The 15228-nt window shown below is 51.7% G+C and overlaps 1 protein-coding gene across 2 annotated transcripts in view; it reads left to right on the plus strand.

The window, feature by feature from the left end:
* Nucleotides 1-1900: 1900 nt before the first annotated feature.
* Nucleotides 1901-15228, plus strand: part of LOC105188266 (ubiquitin-conjugating enzyme E2 R2) — a 17422-nt gene continuing 4094 nt past the window's right edge. For both annotated transcript variants that reach the window (XR_850185.2, XM_011149625.3), the window contains exons 1-2: nucleotides 1901-2545; nucleotides 9238-9324. Coding sequence is in view for 1 of the 2 variants with exons in the window: in XM_011149625.3 (XP_011147927.1) it covers nucleotides 2372-2545; nucleotides 9238-9324 (261 nt within the window). In the remaining variant the exon portion in view is untranslated. The remainder of the gene's footprint in view (nucleotides 2546-9237; nucleotides 9325-15228) is intronic.

Consider the following 15228-nt stretch of genomic DNA (forward strand, 5'->3'; position numbering starts at 1 on the left):
GAAAGCTTCCAAATGTATAAAATTATAACAGATACCAATCTATTTATTTATAGTGCACTTCTAGATGTCAGTAACTAACTATGCCTACTTGGAATTTGACAAAACATGTTATCATTAAAACTGAATTAAAAACAGACTAAACCGAATCTACATACAATCTAAATACCATTTTTTAGAGGAAGAATTCACCTTTACAGTGGTGCAAAGAAAACGAAAATATCTCCTTTTTTGATCAAGTTATGGATTTTTAAATGCGTTTTTAGTAACTATAGTTACCCGTAGGCGTTAAAGGGTTAAGATAATGAATGTCAAAGATGTTAACACGATGTTTCGTATGTATTTTAATCAACTGATTCTTAATTACACATTAATATAAATTATATATCATAAAATTGCAGATAATTTAATGTACATTATATATGTAAGTATACTTGACCCCAGAGTTCATGTTATTTGAAATGAAAGATCTGTTATTTGAAATGAAAAAAGAAATTAATTGCTCTTTCAAGTTCTGAAACAGAATTTTAACAACCAATATTTTAAGTCAGAGCAAAATTTAAAGTAAAGCGGGTCTTTTTTATGAGCGACAATTTCTTTTGCAGAACGCAGTGATCATTCTCCCGCAAAATTTCCTTCACAAAGACTCAGTTCTCCAAATTAGGAGTCTCACAAGTAAAGTACTTTTTTTTCTCTATTTTCCTTTTTCTCAAATTTGACGCGTCTCACAAATGTTCCTTCATAATTTTTTACAAATATCCGTTTGCTTTGCTCACGTTATTTCAGCAAACTGTGATGTAATTTTTATTACAACAGCGAGAGTTAACGCTTGACCTCCGGGGTATCATTGTTAGATAGTCATGTAGATTTGTAAAACGAACGTAACGATCCGCAATGATAGGCAACGATAGTCGACTTAACGAGTGTCACACGTGCCGCCGAGTAGCCGGCGCGAACGGTTGGATGTCCGTTCGCCAATCAGCGGTCGGAACACCAGACGCCCGTTGAAAACGCGCTGCTACGAACACGCGAGGTGAACGCACGGATATTACCGAAGAAGGTTCTCGAAGCGGCCGCGTGCAAAGCGGAAAACGTTCTGCTACGCTCGACGGTGTAGAGTCTCGAGCGATGATTCTGCCGATTCGCCATCTTAAGTCGATTCCAGCTGTTCTCAATCGAGCAAAAGTAACGCTGATCATTCCCCCCGTACAAGCGTGCGATCATGTGCCAACGGCTGCGGCATTAACAGGCTGAGAACGAAAATAACGAAAATATCCGCGAGTAAACGTTCCAACTGCGCTCGGGTGAATCGCAACGACGCGTTACAGCACGTGTCGCATCGTACTCAAGCTGTACATTGTAATAATTTTAATAATCCATTACTAACAGTCGTTTGACAATTAGCCAAGACTTTGATCTGACAGCATCGTGCTCTCTCTCTCTCTCTCTCTCTCCTCTCTTTGCGCAGCCTCCCCGTTACTTTCGCCGTCATTTAAAAACCCGTGTCTCTTCAGCTGCGGCGTCTCTATCCGTGGGCAAAGAGCCAACTGCTCGCACGAGCGGACTGCGCATGCGCGACGATCAGATCGCTGACGCAGAGAGTACGTCAGCTGTTTTGTTAAGGTTCTCGGCAGAGGTGCGTGCGTGTACCCGTCCGTCGTCATCGGGAATGGTGTTGCATTGTTGACTCGGAGAAGCATTTCTCTCTTGTAACTGTCGTTGTAGCAATCTCACGTTCCTTTGTTCATCGGGCGCACGACCAGAGAGAAGAGAGAGACCGAGAGCGAGAGCGAGAGCGTGAGGCAAAGCGAGAAAGTGAGACAGAGAAGAGAGTAAGGGGCGAGAGAGAGAGAGAGAGAGAGAGAGAGAGAGAAAAAGAGAGCGAGAGAGAGGGAGACAGAGAGCGAGAACGAGCGAGAGAAAGAGAGAGAGAGAGAAAGAGATAGAGAGAGAGAAAAAGAGAGAGAGAGAACGCGGTGGCCTGGCGCATCGCTCACGGGCGGTCTCACGCGCGATACCAAAGTCGCAATCGTTCGTCGCGTCGCAAATCCGCGACTCGCGCCGCTCGCCTCGCGCATTTCTCCGCCGAACCTTGCCTGTGAGCCTCGTCCGCGTCTCGCAAGTCGCAGCATCGTCGGTCGTGTCGTGGTGATTCCGTGAGAAAAAGGACGCGCGCGCGCGCTCCGGCATATCGTCGCCGTCGTCGCCGTTGTGTTCGGCCGTTCGTTACACGGCGGCGGCCACACTCGACCGAAGAACGAACGAGTGACTCTCTTCGCTCGTTCGCTCGGGACTCGCCGGGCGTTCTGTGTAGTGCGATCGCGCGAGCCGACGACAAGAGAGAAGAGAAGAGAGAGCCGAGGCGGTCAGGATTATGGCACAGCCGACGAGCAGCGCGTTACGGGCGCTAGCCCTCGAGTACAAGAGCCTGCAGGAGGAGCCCGTCGAGGGCTTCCGCGTCAAGCTCGTCAACGAGGACAACATGTTCGAGTGGGAAGTCGCGATCTTCGGCCCGCCCGACACGCTCTACCAGGGCGGTTATTTCAAGGTACGCTGACTCTCTCCCTCGCGCCGCACTGCACCGCGCCGCGTATAACGTATGCTTGGCGCGCGAGACTCTCGCCGGATCGAGCGACGAGTATGTCCACGTTATCGATGCTTATATTATTGCGCGAGACCATCGTCGTCGTCGTCATCATCATCACGGTATCGTCCGCGGTTTCTTGGTTATGTCCGGACGCGGTGCTGCGCGACACGACGCGACGCGACGCGACGCAACGTGACGCGTCGCGTAGCGTCATGCCGTGTCGTGTCGCGTCACCTTGCCCTGCGCTCGATCCGTTCCTTTCCCTCGGCGAACGGAATAAAAGAGTTAATCATTTCCGGTGCGCGCGAACGAGACGCGGGCGGGAGCAGTTGATCGTCCTGCCTGCTATGTGTGTGCACCTTGGCGAGCGATTCTATCTTTCTCTCTCTCTCTCCCCCCTCTTTCTCTCTCTCTCTCTCTCTCTCTCTCTCTCTCTCTCTCTCCCCCTGCTGATGGCGGAAAGCGTAAACAAAGAGATCCGCGGCGAGTTCGGGGCGAACGCGTGTGCCCCTTTGCGGAGAGCCGCGCGATCATTTCGCACGGCTGCGATTTCTATTTATGCTAACGCGAATAACGTGTATCTCAACCTCGCGCATAATGCAACGGACCGGTCGATGTTATTGACGAGCGTTTCTTTTTGCCGCCGAGAACGTACGACTTACGAAGTCGGCGAGCGATGTTATTGCGCTAGTGCGATGCGGAATATTATCACTGCGTGATATCACGGACATATTTTCGATATGTTTCTTCGGTTCTCGGCTCTCTGCGCATATCTCGCAGCTCTCTCTCCCTCTCCTTCTCTCTCTCTCTCTCTCTCTCTGTCCTATTTAATATATAATATCGAGGACGAGACGGAAGAACGACGAATTAATCTATTTTCCGCACGATTGAGTCGCGTCCAAGTTCTCTCCTCGGCGAGCGAATTAAGCGCAATTAAACGCCAAGTTCAAACGATGTCTATCTCTCTTCTCTCTCTCTTTCTTTCTTTCTCTTTCTCCCTCCATGTCTCGGTGGTACATTGTAGTAAAAAATGATACGTTTACATACTCGGAGCACGGCGCGGCGGCTTTGTGTGTGTGTGTGTCTCTGTTCGTACCGTTGAAAGTGGAATCCGTTAGCGTTCTGTTTACCGGAGACCGCCGGGACTTAAAACGCATTTCAGAGCGAATTTGCATCATAACGTAACATCGTGTTTAACATTTAACTAATAGGACAACGTTCATTATTGACACCCCGGCCCGACCAAGCCGATAACGAAATGTCTGAAATAGCCGCCTCTATCGACCGTCTAATGTCGCCGAACACGCGCGCTCGCACGTGCGTACCGTTGCGGAATTTCGAGTTCACCGCATATGGCCGGAGCGCCTTGTCTCTTGTATCCTTGAGCCAATGTTTATCTCGGAAATTTGAGAGTTTCTCTGCCAGGCGAATTGTGACGATCATCGCACGCGAGAGACATTGCGACTACCTTGACCGAACGAGCGACAATGGTCGCGCTTCGCAATGTTGCTTCGCACTTCGCCTCTCTCGCTCGCTGGTACATTAATATCCGGAATCTCGCGAAATTAGATAAACGCGACGACGACGGCGCGATCGCGTTCACTGCAAACATCGCGTTCGCGCAGACCGAAAAAGCCACAAACTTCATGGTGTGCATGCAGACGACACAGACGCGAACAATCCGCCGGAACCGCGGCGGGCAGACTTGCCGCGCAAGTTTTCGCCTTCCTGACGTTAGCGCGCGATACAATACGATAAGGGCAGGACCGGTAATCTTAACGACTGTGGCCGAGTTGCTGAAGTGGCAGGCTGCAAAATGAGTGTCGTCATTGCCGGCGCGCGGCTGTGTGAACTTTTTTTGCATATCCCGCGCGCCGTGTCGCGTCGGCCCGGCAGCCGCGGTCGTCATCGCGCGCGCGGCCTGGCCGCTTTCTAAACCACTCTCTGCCTCATCGTGAACGACGAGTGAACGCGCCTATTCACGTAACGCGATGTGTCTTCCCACAACGTAACCGACGGTAACGAGCGCCGCGTGCAGCGCGTAGTTTCTCGCGTAGAGAGAGACCGTATCACAGCGTACGCGTACGTGTGTACGGTACCCGCCGATGTAAATCCGTCCGCGTGGCTATTTCGAAAGACCCGCCGCCGTGGATTAATCTATTATCCACTTTACCGTAATCACGTTAGCCCTTAACCGGCGAACGCTCTCGCGCCGAGATCGGCTCTCAGGTAGATGCTCTCGCTCTCTCTCTCTCTCTCTCGCTCTCTCTCTCTCTCTCTCTCTCTCTCTCTCTCTCTCTCTCTCTCGCTGCTCGTGCTTTTGCAGATGAGTAACTCTCTCGCCGCCCGCGTCCGTGTTGTCTCTCCGATCGGCCGCGCGATTTATGGAGCAGAAGAGAGACCGCCGAGAGAGAGAGAGAGAGAGAGAGAGAGAGAGAGAGAGAGAGAGAGAGAGAGAGAGAGAGAGAGAGAGAGAGAGAGAGAGTCTCGGGTCTCTCGCGAGCCGTTGGATATAAATGACCCCGAGCTTCGGAATCGCGGCGCTTTCAGTCGCAGCGCGAGAAGGAGATAACCGAGGCGGCTTCGTTTGCGACTCGAGGTGAATCCAGACTTCATCGCTTTGTCGGTTTATTTAGTCGGCCGTAATCGCATAAGCGGCGCAAGCGAGTCTCGTCGAGAGAGAGAGAGAGAGAGAGAGAGAGAGAGAGAGACGGACCGAGATTTCCGCCGGCGATCGCCGTCGCGAGTCGCCGTCGACTCGAAGACTTCGGTGATATTCATGCGGCCGCACGAAACGAATCGCGCATATGTATGATATACGATCAGGTTACCTCCGTCTCGCCCTCCGTTCATTTTCGACGTTCGTCACGTGCTACAAGCGAAATGGAATATTTCGGGCAGAAACTACTTTCGATCTGTAACCGAGTGCCGCGTCGCTCGAAGCGACCGTGCGACGTTGGCATTCGTGACCGAAGAGGCACGTATGATGACGCGCGGATGACAACAGATATTGGGCGAGAGGGGGAGGGACGATTCTATATACGCGATGAAAATATTATGTACCGCGTATAGGGGCGTTTGATTCGATACGTTGCGAAAGGAACGGAAAGAAGAGCGACACACATCGACGAGCCCGAGAACCGGCGCGCATTTCTCTCATTCTCGGCCCTGAGATCACAGCCCTGAAGCGCGAATGGGGTGTTCTTTATTCGCCGCGTCGTCGCGCGGTCATCTGATTTTGACGTTTCGATAGCCGACGTCTCACGGCACTGCAATTGTTTGCAATTTGTTCGCGCGCGCGCGCGCAGCAGAGACGTGAGAGAGCTCGTGCGCGTCGATCGTAATCGGCGGTTTCATCAAGCCCTTACGGGCGTCGCGTTCCACGAGAAGGCCGCGAGGGGAGGAAGGCCCCCCTCGTGGTCAGAATTTATGCGCGGCGTGGTAAAAGCGGAGGCACAGCTTGGCGGCTGCCAAGTTACATAAAATACCATCGAGCGTTGTCTCGATTCTATTCCTGGGCGAGCGAGCGAGCCCTATGCCGATCGACACGGCCAACTTTCACCGAATCTCCTCGTCCCGTTCGGAAATGAACGAGCCGATACGGAGGAGAAGCCGATCTCTCTCCTCGTGGATATCTTGATGAGCCAAGCAAGCGTCTCGACGCGCCGCGGCCCGCTTCGTCGTCCTGCCAGGACTCCTCGTCGTTTCATTTTCCGCGGACGAAACTCGCCGGCGCCCGCTTCTCCATCAGACTTTATCCTTTCACCTCGTGCAGAGAGAGAGAGAGAGAGAGAGAGAGAGAGAGAGAGAGAGAGAGAGAGAGAGAGAGGTGGAGAACAAGATGGACATCTCGGCTCTCGCGAGCGCAGGACTTTCCGCAGGAGCAGCCGTGAGAATCGATAGTCGATACACAATGTGCGGCAAGGAGAGCCCGGTCGATTCTCGCGGCGGTCCTTTTCCTGTTCCTTTTCCCGGCAGGAAGTGCCGTGTCTTGCGCGGCCCTGGAAGCGGTCGAAAATGATCGTCGACGTTTCCTCCGCGGTAGAAGCGCCAACGACAGAGCTCATCGTCACTGAACAATACGATCGCGAAGGGGACACGGTGGAGATGTTCGGGCAAATTCGCCGGCGCAAGGATCAATATTGAATTTCATCGGCGCGCGGCGGGACGACACAGCCGCGCGACAGGCAGGTCGCGGAGAATCCGTGCTGCCGATACACCGCGGAAAATCCGACGAGCGAGCGGCCCGACAAATTGGAATCTGAAACGAAAGATTGACTCGGCGATTTATTTTCACACATCTGGGCGCGTTTCATCGGGCCTCTCGGTTAGCCGCGAAGCGTTTACCGTTACATCCGGTCGTTACATTTCCTCGAGCGTGTGTCTCGCAGCTTCGCGTTCTCGGGTTTAAAAGGCCGTGGACCTCCTCTCTTCCCCCCGGCCCCCGCGCGGCGATTCAAGTGACGGATAAATCACAGAGGCCAGGCGGCACTCGCAAAGACGACGTCGTCCGGTCGAGTCGATCTCCCGCGGAAAAGCTGACTTGATTTCGCAGTCTCGCTCGTTCGTTCCACGACACGGCGGCTTGCGGGCGATGATGAAGCGGCGCTTATTGCCGAAGTGGGTCGCGAATATTTCTAGGTTGCGCGCGCGGTGTAGCCGCTGCGACGGAAGACGACAGACGACGGGGTGATCGTTCCGGAGCATTTCGCGAAAATCCTCGTGAATCTTGCTTAGCCTCGACAGCAAAAGCGACCTTCGGCGGGCGCGCGCGCGCGCATCTTGACACGCGAAAACTCCAGAGAATTCCGGCGTAAAAACAGAAAGCCCGTATTATGGACAGTTCTCGGAATATTAGCCGGGAATGCCATGCGAGATCACGCGCTGATAAGCGCGATCGATACTGCGCTATCACACCGGGAAGCTCGGTTTCGCATGTTTCTACCGGCAAACGGCAGATGAAACATCGATATTTGACTTTACTCGGATATTTCATTCAGCCCGTTCATCGTCGCAACGAGCGTTATGAAACGCGCAAGGAACAGCGTGGGCACTTCGATGACACATCGAATGTTGTAATTCTTCGCGGGAAGAGACCCCGACGAGGGCGTCGGAAGCATTACCTATAATTACATATAATTTTTCATTATATATAAGTTTGATTGATCTTCATTATATTAGCCATCTCAATTTTATGTATACCAAAGGGTGTTCACCCGTACAGCGTCAAATAAATAAATAAATAAATAAATAAATAAATTACCGGTCGTCGCGTTGCCGAGTCACGTTAGATACGTTATTTTCAATAACGCGTCAATTGCGACGCCGTGGCGGGCGTTTCGGTTGGATTAAAAATGCGAGGAAAAACGAGCGACCGCGGGGAAGTGCCTCGAAACGATGCGCGCGACGCGATTTCGAGTAGATTTTTCGCGACGCCGTGCGCGAGAGCGTGTAGCCGCCGGTGGAAAGTAGGTTAATTCTAGAACGCGGTTATCCCGGAGGACGAGGTGGATATTTGGGCCATGACCAGGTCGCGATCAATATAGCGTCCCGACGGCGAAGCTTCGCCGAAGCCCGGCATCGAACACAGCCAGACGTCCCTTTCGCGCCGGAATGGAAATCGATATCGTCGCGCAATCCTCCGGTGGACGGCGTGCACCGCGATCGAAACGTCGAATTTCACGTCGACGTCGACTCTCTCCCGCCCCTGCGCGCGCGCGCGCGCGCTCCGGATTTTACATGTTGTCGGTCGTGTTATCTTGGCTACGTTCTAGACGGCCATGTTGTTCCACTTTCGCAGCATCGTGGAACACCGATGTCTTCATTCATGCCTTGTACAGGGTGTCCCACTTCTAGCGTATCGACTCGGCGGATATATATAAATTTTTTCATCATTTTGCATTCACGAGTTCTCCTCGCGGCGAAGGGACAGGAGAAGGCGCAGCGCCGAGCCGAGCCGGGGAGAGAGAGAGAGAGAGAGAGAGAGCCTATCGTTTAACGATCCAACGACAAGTTAATAATTTCCAATATCGCGTATCTTCGCGTGTGAACGGACGGCACATCCTGCGCACGTGTTTGTGTGTTAAGCGCGCGTCGTTTGAGAAAAGTCCGCTCGGGAGGCTCGCCGAGGGCTCCCCTCGTAGATATCGGCCGGACTTGGCTGTCAAAGTCGAGATATTTTCGGCGAGTTTCAGATGTCAACATCGTTGTTAGGCACACGCGAGCGAGTTCCCACGTTTAATCGTGACAACGGAACCGCGGCGACTGACGTGACTCCTGTACACGTGCATATTTTTTCTCCTCCGCGCGCGCTCCTTGCGCCGAACGTTGAACTCGCCGAAATTATAACGGTTTCAATTCTCGCTTCTTCGTCGCGTCGCCTCGCCTCGCCTCGTCTTGCTTTGCCTCGCGTTGCGTTGCGTTATGCAAAGACGTGTAGAACACGTTCTCGTGTTCGCTCTCTCTTCCTCTCCCTCCCCCCCTCTCTCTCACTCGCTCTCTCTCTCTCTCTCTCTCTCTCTCTCTCTCTCTCTCTCGCTCTCGCTCTAGCGTACATAGACAGACTCTACGCGTAGGCGTCGAATCTCCCGACGAGTCGGCGAGCCGCGTACTTTGAGAATGCACGCTGACGAGTTTGCTTTACTCTGTTACAGGCACACATGAAGTTCCCGCCGGATTATCCGTACAGTCCACCAAGCATTCGTTTCATGACAAAAGTTTGGCACCCGAATGTATATGAGGTGAGTGAATACAGGAATTATCGATCCCCCGCATGCCCTTTCTCTCTCTCTCTCTCTCTCCCCCCCCCTCCCTACCCTCTGTCCTGCTTCCCCACGTTTCGACCCTTTACCGCGTGTGTGTATGTGCGTGTCCTACCCCGTCCCCCCTGCGTCCCTTCCCGTTCATTCGTCCCGCGTTCTCTCATCCCATTCTCTCCGCCACCTCCTCTCCCCCTGCGCCGTAAACGACTGTCCCACTCTGTTCGTCCAGCGCTCTCTTTATCTTCCACCCTCCGCCATAGCGCTTTTACAACCATCAGCTTTTACGTCGTCACTTTCAGCGCTTGTGAAACCCGGGTCGCTTCCCCAAAAAACCCCTCGTCGCTTCTATCGCGGAACGCAACGCGGTGCAGGTGGGTGGGGAAAGGTTAGAGCAGCGTGGGCGGCGGGGAGGGAGCGAGAGGGTTGTGGGTGGCGGCGGCGATGGCGATGGGGGGTGGGAGGAAAGAGAGAGAGAGAGAGAGAGAGAGAGAGAGAGAGAGAGAGAGAGAGAGAGAAAGAAGAAAAATAATGACAAGAGGAAAGCAGAAAACAGAGCCAAGTCGAAAAATTGCGCGCTCGCTGAGTTAGCCAGAGGCCGTAGAGCGCGCGCGGTCGCGCTCGCTTTTGCATTCATATTGACGTATCACACCGTCGCGTTCTTGCTCTACGTCCGGCCGGGGCGGTACTATATTTATCGCGGCATCTCGCGGCAAGCGCGCCTTCGACGTCGTAAAAGCGAGTTTGTCCGCGATTCCGCGATTCGCGCGTTCTTCTTCCGCAGCGCGCGCCGTTCCGCGCGACGCGACGCGACGCGACGCCAGGAACGACGGTCGGACGGACGACGGCTAGCCCGCGATCGACGCAGGGAGAGACCAACACGCGGACGGACAGAGATGGACAGAGCGGGTTGGCATGCCGCTGATAATCCGCGCGACGCTTTCCGCCGAGGGCTTCGATCGCCATCGATTAACGTCGTATGCTAATCCCTCGTAGAAACACACACGAGCAACCATGGTTAAACGCCGTCGTGTTGCTCGCGCGCGCTTCTAGAACCCCCCTCCTCCCCCCTGTCCCGGCTGCGCGACGACCGTTTCCTGTGTCCACCAGGTAGAAATACGATACACCGCGGTATTTAAACGTGTTCGCCCGCCGCTGCGCTCATTCGCGTGTACAGGCCGATGTCGTCGTCTGCGCCGACCGGCTCCTCTCCCTCTCCCTCTCCCTCTCCCTCCTGGGGCTTTACATTTGTACAAACGAAACATTAATTCCGAAATGATGGGCGCGCGTGGAAGCGTCGGGAAATTAGCGCTAGTCCAATTACGAAGGACCGCGCGCGAGCTAACTGCGTTGCTCGCCGATTAATCGGAAACCGCCGGGAAGCGCCGACCGGCGATAAAACGTAACGCATCTGCGGGGCCGAAAACGTAAACGAATCGCCAGCCGCGGTCGCCCTTCTTATATCGATATCGCGGCGATTAATCGCGAGTGTGTTCTGTCAAGTTGTTGCTCGTCGTCGATTAGGGACGTGTTTCCGCGCCGTTTCTTTGACTTTCCCCCCGTCCCCCTCCTCTCTTTTTCTATCCCGCCCTTATCGTTTTTATCCCTCCTTGCTAGCGCGCCGTATAGTGGCGTAAACTCGCGTTTGCACAAAGTATCGCATTCCCACACGCTTATCGACCTCGACCGCGCATCTCCTGCTCGCTCGCTCGTCGTATATGACCCTTCGGCGGCTAGCGAAGCGAAGTCAATGACCGTCGAAAGCTCGTGGACATCCGTGTCCACTCGCCCGTCGATAGGGATGAGGCGAGAGAGCGTGTTATGAGTAACGAGGCAAACGTGAGATTACTCTTTCTTTTTTTCGTTCCCTCTCTTGCTCCTCCTTTCTCCGCTTCTTTTTTCTCTCCCCTCCCTCTCTCTCTTTCTCTCTCTCCTTCTCTCTCTCTCTCTCTCCTTCTCTCTCTTTCTCTCTCGCTTTTTATTTTCATCGTATGTGTCGAAGAGAGAGAGAGAGAGAGAGGGAGGGAGGGAGAGAGAGAGAGAGAGACGTTAGAGCCTGCAGATACAGTTAGTTCCGCGCGCGCGAGACTAACCAGTTATAGACGACAGAAGTTATTTACGGGCGCGTTCTCTCCTGCTCTATGAAAGTGCGCTAGTTAAAATAAAAATTGCAGCATTGCGAGAATATTTTTGTCTCGCTTTCGTACATGCGACGCGATGGCGGCCGGTCAGCGTTTTCCTTTTCGAGTGACGCGAGGGACGCGGAAGTCGCTGCGATTTTCCAGGCTTTTCGCCGAGCCACCGCCGAATTCGAGTTCTACCTTCTCTTGACTCGCGCACGCGCGACTTCCGTTTCCATTAGTGTTTAATATTAATATAAATACGTTACACGGTGCACCGTTAATGGAAACACGAGCGCGATTGCAAAACCGCGGTCTCGCGCTCTCGCGCGTATTGCGAGTAAATCGGAGTAAATAACATTCGCCGGGGAGTCGAGCCGCGCGAATTCCGCGCGCTTCTGGAAACCATTCGACATACGAAACGATCGGATTCGGAGGTCGGCTCGTGGCTGCGCGCGAATTCACACCGGTGGTATCGCTCCTGCCCTTTCTATCGCTCGCTCGCTCAAACGGGTCGAAACGAGCTTGACCTTTTTGCCGAGCGGATTGATAAGCCGAGCGGCTTGCTTAATTCCTTACGTAAGTAAGCGAGCAATTATTATGCATTGCGGGCGTTAGTTCCTATTTCCGTCGCATGTTCGCCTCACACCGCCGCGCTTTAATTAGTTCTACGACGTACCCCCGGCAAAACATCACGCAGCCCTCGACCGGCCGTTCCTCGTGCCGGACCGATATTCGCAGTCGACTCACGAACGAGAACACGGCGAGAGGCGATCTCTCTTCGCCTCTCGCTCTCCCGCCGAATATTGGATAATTACTCTTCATTGCGGGAGAAAGTAAACGCGCCACGAGAGCGAGAGCTCTTATCTCCGCGCTCGCGGGGCATGCGATCAAAATCTCAATGACAATCCGCGGATTGCGCAAATTCTCCGAGGAGCAGCGCCCGCTCCGATATGTAGAGAATCTTTCGCAATCTGAAGCGAGCCATCGTAGAAAGGTTAGCCGATGTGTACATACATATATATATATATATGTGTGTGTGTGTGTATAATATATGTATGTATACACACACATACACACTAGCCGAAACGTGCAGCAGGCTTCGTTCTTCTCGCGCGGCTCAACTTTCCCCGCCGTGAAATTCATATTATTTATACGTTTATACACCATGTATCACACGCGCGAGGAAAGAGAGAGAGAGAGAGAGTGAGAGAGTGAGAGAGAGAGAGAGAGAGAGAGAGAGAGAGAGAGAGAGAGAGAGAGAGAGAGAGAGAGAGAGAGAGAAGAAACTCCTCGGTCTTCCAGGCGCGTGTACGCGCTAAGTGCAACCGGTGGAGCGTCACAATGAGCGGACGTCTCCGCGCTATCACTCCGGGAAGAGGATACCGTCACAATGGGAAAAAGCACGAGGGTAGGAAGCGAACCGTCGCATTGTTCGAGCCGAGCGAGTATACGTGCGCAGATCGCACATGCGGGTTAATTCCGTATTAACCTACCGAACTTACCGAACTATGCGAGCGCGTTGTATCGGGTGAGTGCGAAAGTTCTGATGGCTCTCCCGAAGACGTATCGACTCGGTTTCGTGGCGGCGCTTACGAATATGTCGATGCACGATGTGTGGACGAGAGACGACGAGGAACAATGGCGGAATTAGCCGCCGGGACGAACAAATCGTCCCACCCCCCCCCCCCCTCGTCAAATTTTAATACTTGGCCCGTTCCCCCATCCATCGAAAGTTTTGCACTCACCTTAGTAACTCCACCGATCGGCAAGCGCTCTTCCGTCCCGTCGCGCCAGCGTGACGTCCTCTTCCGCGCGTCGTCGACGACGACGACGTCGACGACGGCAGAATTGGGGAATAATAAGTCGCTCCTAGGTGAGCACCTTCCGAGTACACTGATAGAAAAATATAGTTGAATTGACTATGATCTCACTATATTTTAAAGTTCATTTTGGCGTCAAGCATATTTTTATAGTTCGTGGAACCTGCGAAATATAGTAGAATAAACGCAAATATATAGTCAATGATTGTCTTAATTGCAATTGTTTAGCTACTTTTACCACATGTATGGTAATTTCTCATTCACGAATATAGTGAGATTTAATATTCATATAGTTACATCTGTCATCATTTAGCAAATATTCTGGTAATATTGACTATATACAAGAGTTACTTTACCTACCATTTGATATTTGTATTCATACTTAAATAATTTTAGTTTAACTTACTATAATTCTTAGTAAAAATATATGGTTGGTTATACTATACCTATATCGTAATTATTACCGATATTATGGTAATACTTACTATAAATATGATATTTCGGACTATAATTTAGTTACTGTATCATTATACGTAGTTCCAAATATCATATACTTTCCTCTCAGTGTACGCGCTCCATGTCGGCGGCATCTCGAGGGGCCGACAGGGGTGGTGCGTGTCCTGAACCTCGGTATTGCACCTACCTACCTACCTACCTACCTACCTACCTGGCCCCACCTCATACGTACCTCGATTGTACGCGTCGACACACTCGCCGGCGCTCGTACACAGATGCATGTGCAAACAACGATGCTATCGGCCGGCGCGAGAGCGGCCGTGTCAAGTGCCGAGCGTTTACTCGACGAGGAGAGCAGCTCGCCTTCGCCTTCGTGGCTTATTACGAAGGTGTTCTCTCTCGGTGCCGAGCCGCGGTGAAACCACGGCGATGCGCCTTGTCCTACTTGCCGAATCGCGGAGGAGCCGCGACGCGCGGTTCGGAGAATGAGAAGGCTCGCGGCTCGCGCGTGTGTGTGTGTGTGTTGTTTACTCGCTGCTCGTTTTCGGGGACGGAAGCGAATTATTTGCGCAATTAGTCGCTCGCCTCGGCCCCCGTACATCCTCGTGCGCGCATGAGACAATTAGCGCTCATGAAGAGCTATTTCAGCTTCCGAGCTGCCGATTGCGTCCTAGGACTTTAAAAGATTGAATAGCCGGCTGTACCTGAGGTCGAAGTGCCAACGCCGTGTTCTCGACGTTCTTCTTGTTATTTTTCTTCTCCGAGTACTACACTTAAACTTTCCACGCGGTTATATGCATTTAAATATACGCGCGCGTATTTTATGCCGAAAGTTTGAGCGTTCGTACACTGATAGAAAAATATAGTTGAATTAACTATAATCTCACTATATTTTATAGTTCATTTTGGCGTCAAGCATATTTTTATAGTTCGTGGAACCTGCGAAATATGGTAGAATAAACACAAATACATAGTCAATGATTGTCTTAAACAATTGTTTAGTTACTCTTACCACATATATGGTAATTTCTCATTCACGAATATAGTGAGATTTAATATTCATATAGTTACATCTGTCGTCATTTAGCAAATATTCTGGTAATATTGACTATATGAAAGAGTCACTTTTACCTACCATTTTATATTTGCATCCATAACTTACTGTAATTCTTAGTAAAAATATTATATAGTTGGTTATGTTATGCCTATATCGTAATTATTACCGTAATTATTATGGTAATACTTATTATAAATATGATATTTCGGATTATAATTTAGTTACTGTATCGTTATAGTTCCAAATATCATATACTTTTCTCTCAGTGTATGAAAAGACCAAAACAGGATCCAAAATTAGCCACGCGTATCCTAACCCGGCACTGATATTTTTATCCTGCGGAATTTTCGTCGCGCCTTTGGCAGATACGAGCGGACGAATATCTTCGAGTGGCACACGTATGGAAAAATATATTTCGCAATAACGATGT

The sequence above is a fragment of the Harpegnathos saltator genome, unplaced genomic scaffold (genome assembly GCF_003227715.2).
Source record: "Harpegnathos saltator strain DR-91 unplaced genomic scaffold, Hsal_v8.6 scaffold115, whole genome shotgun sequence".
NCBI lineage: Eukaryota > Metazoa > Arthropoda > Insecta > Hymenoptera > Formicidae > Harpegnathos > Harpegnathos saltator.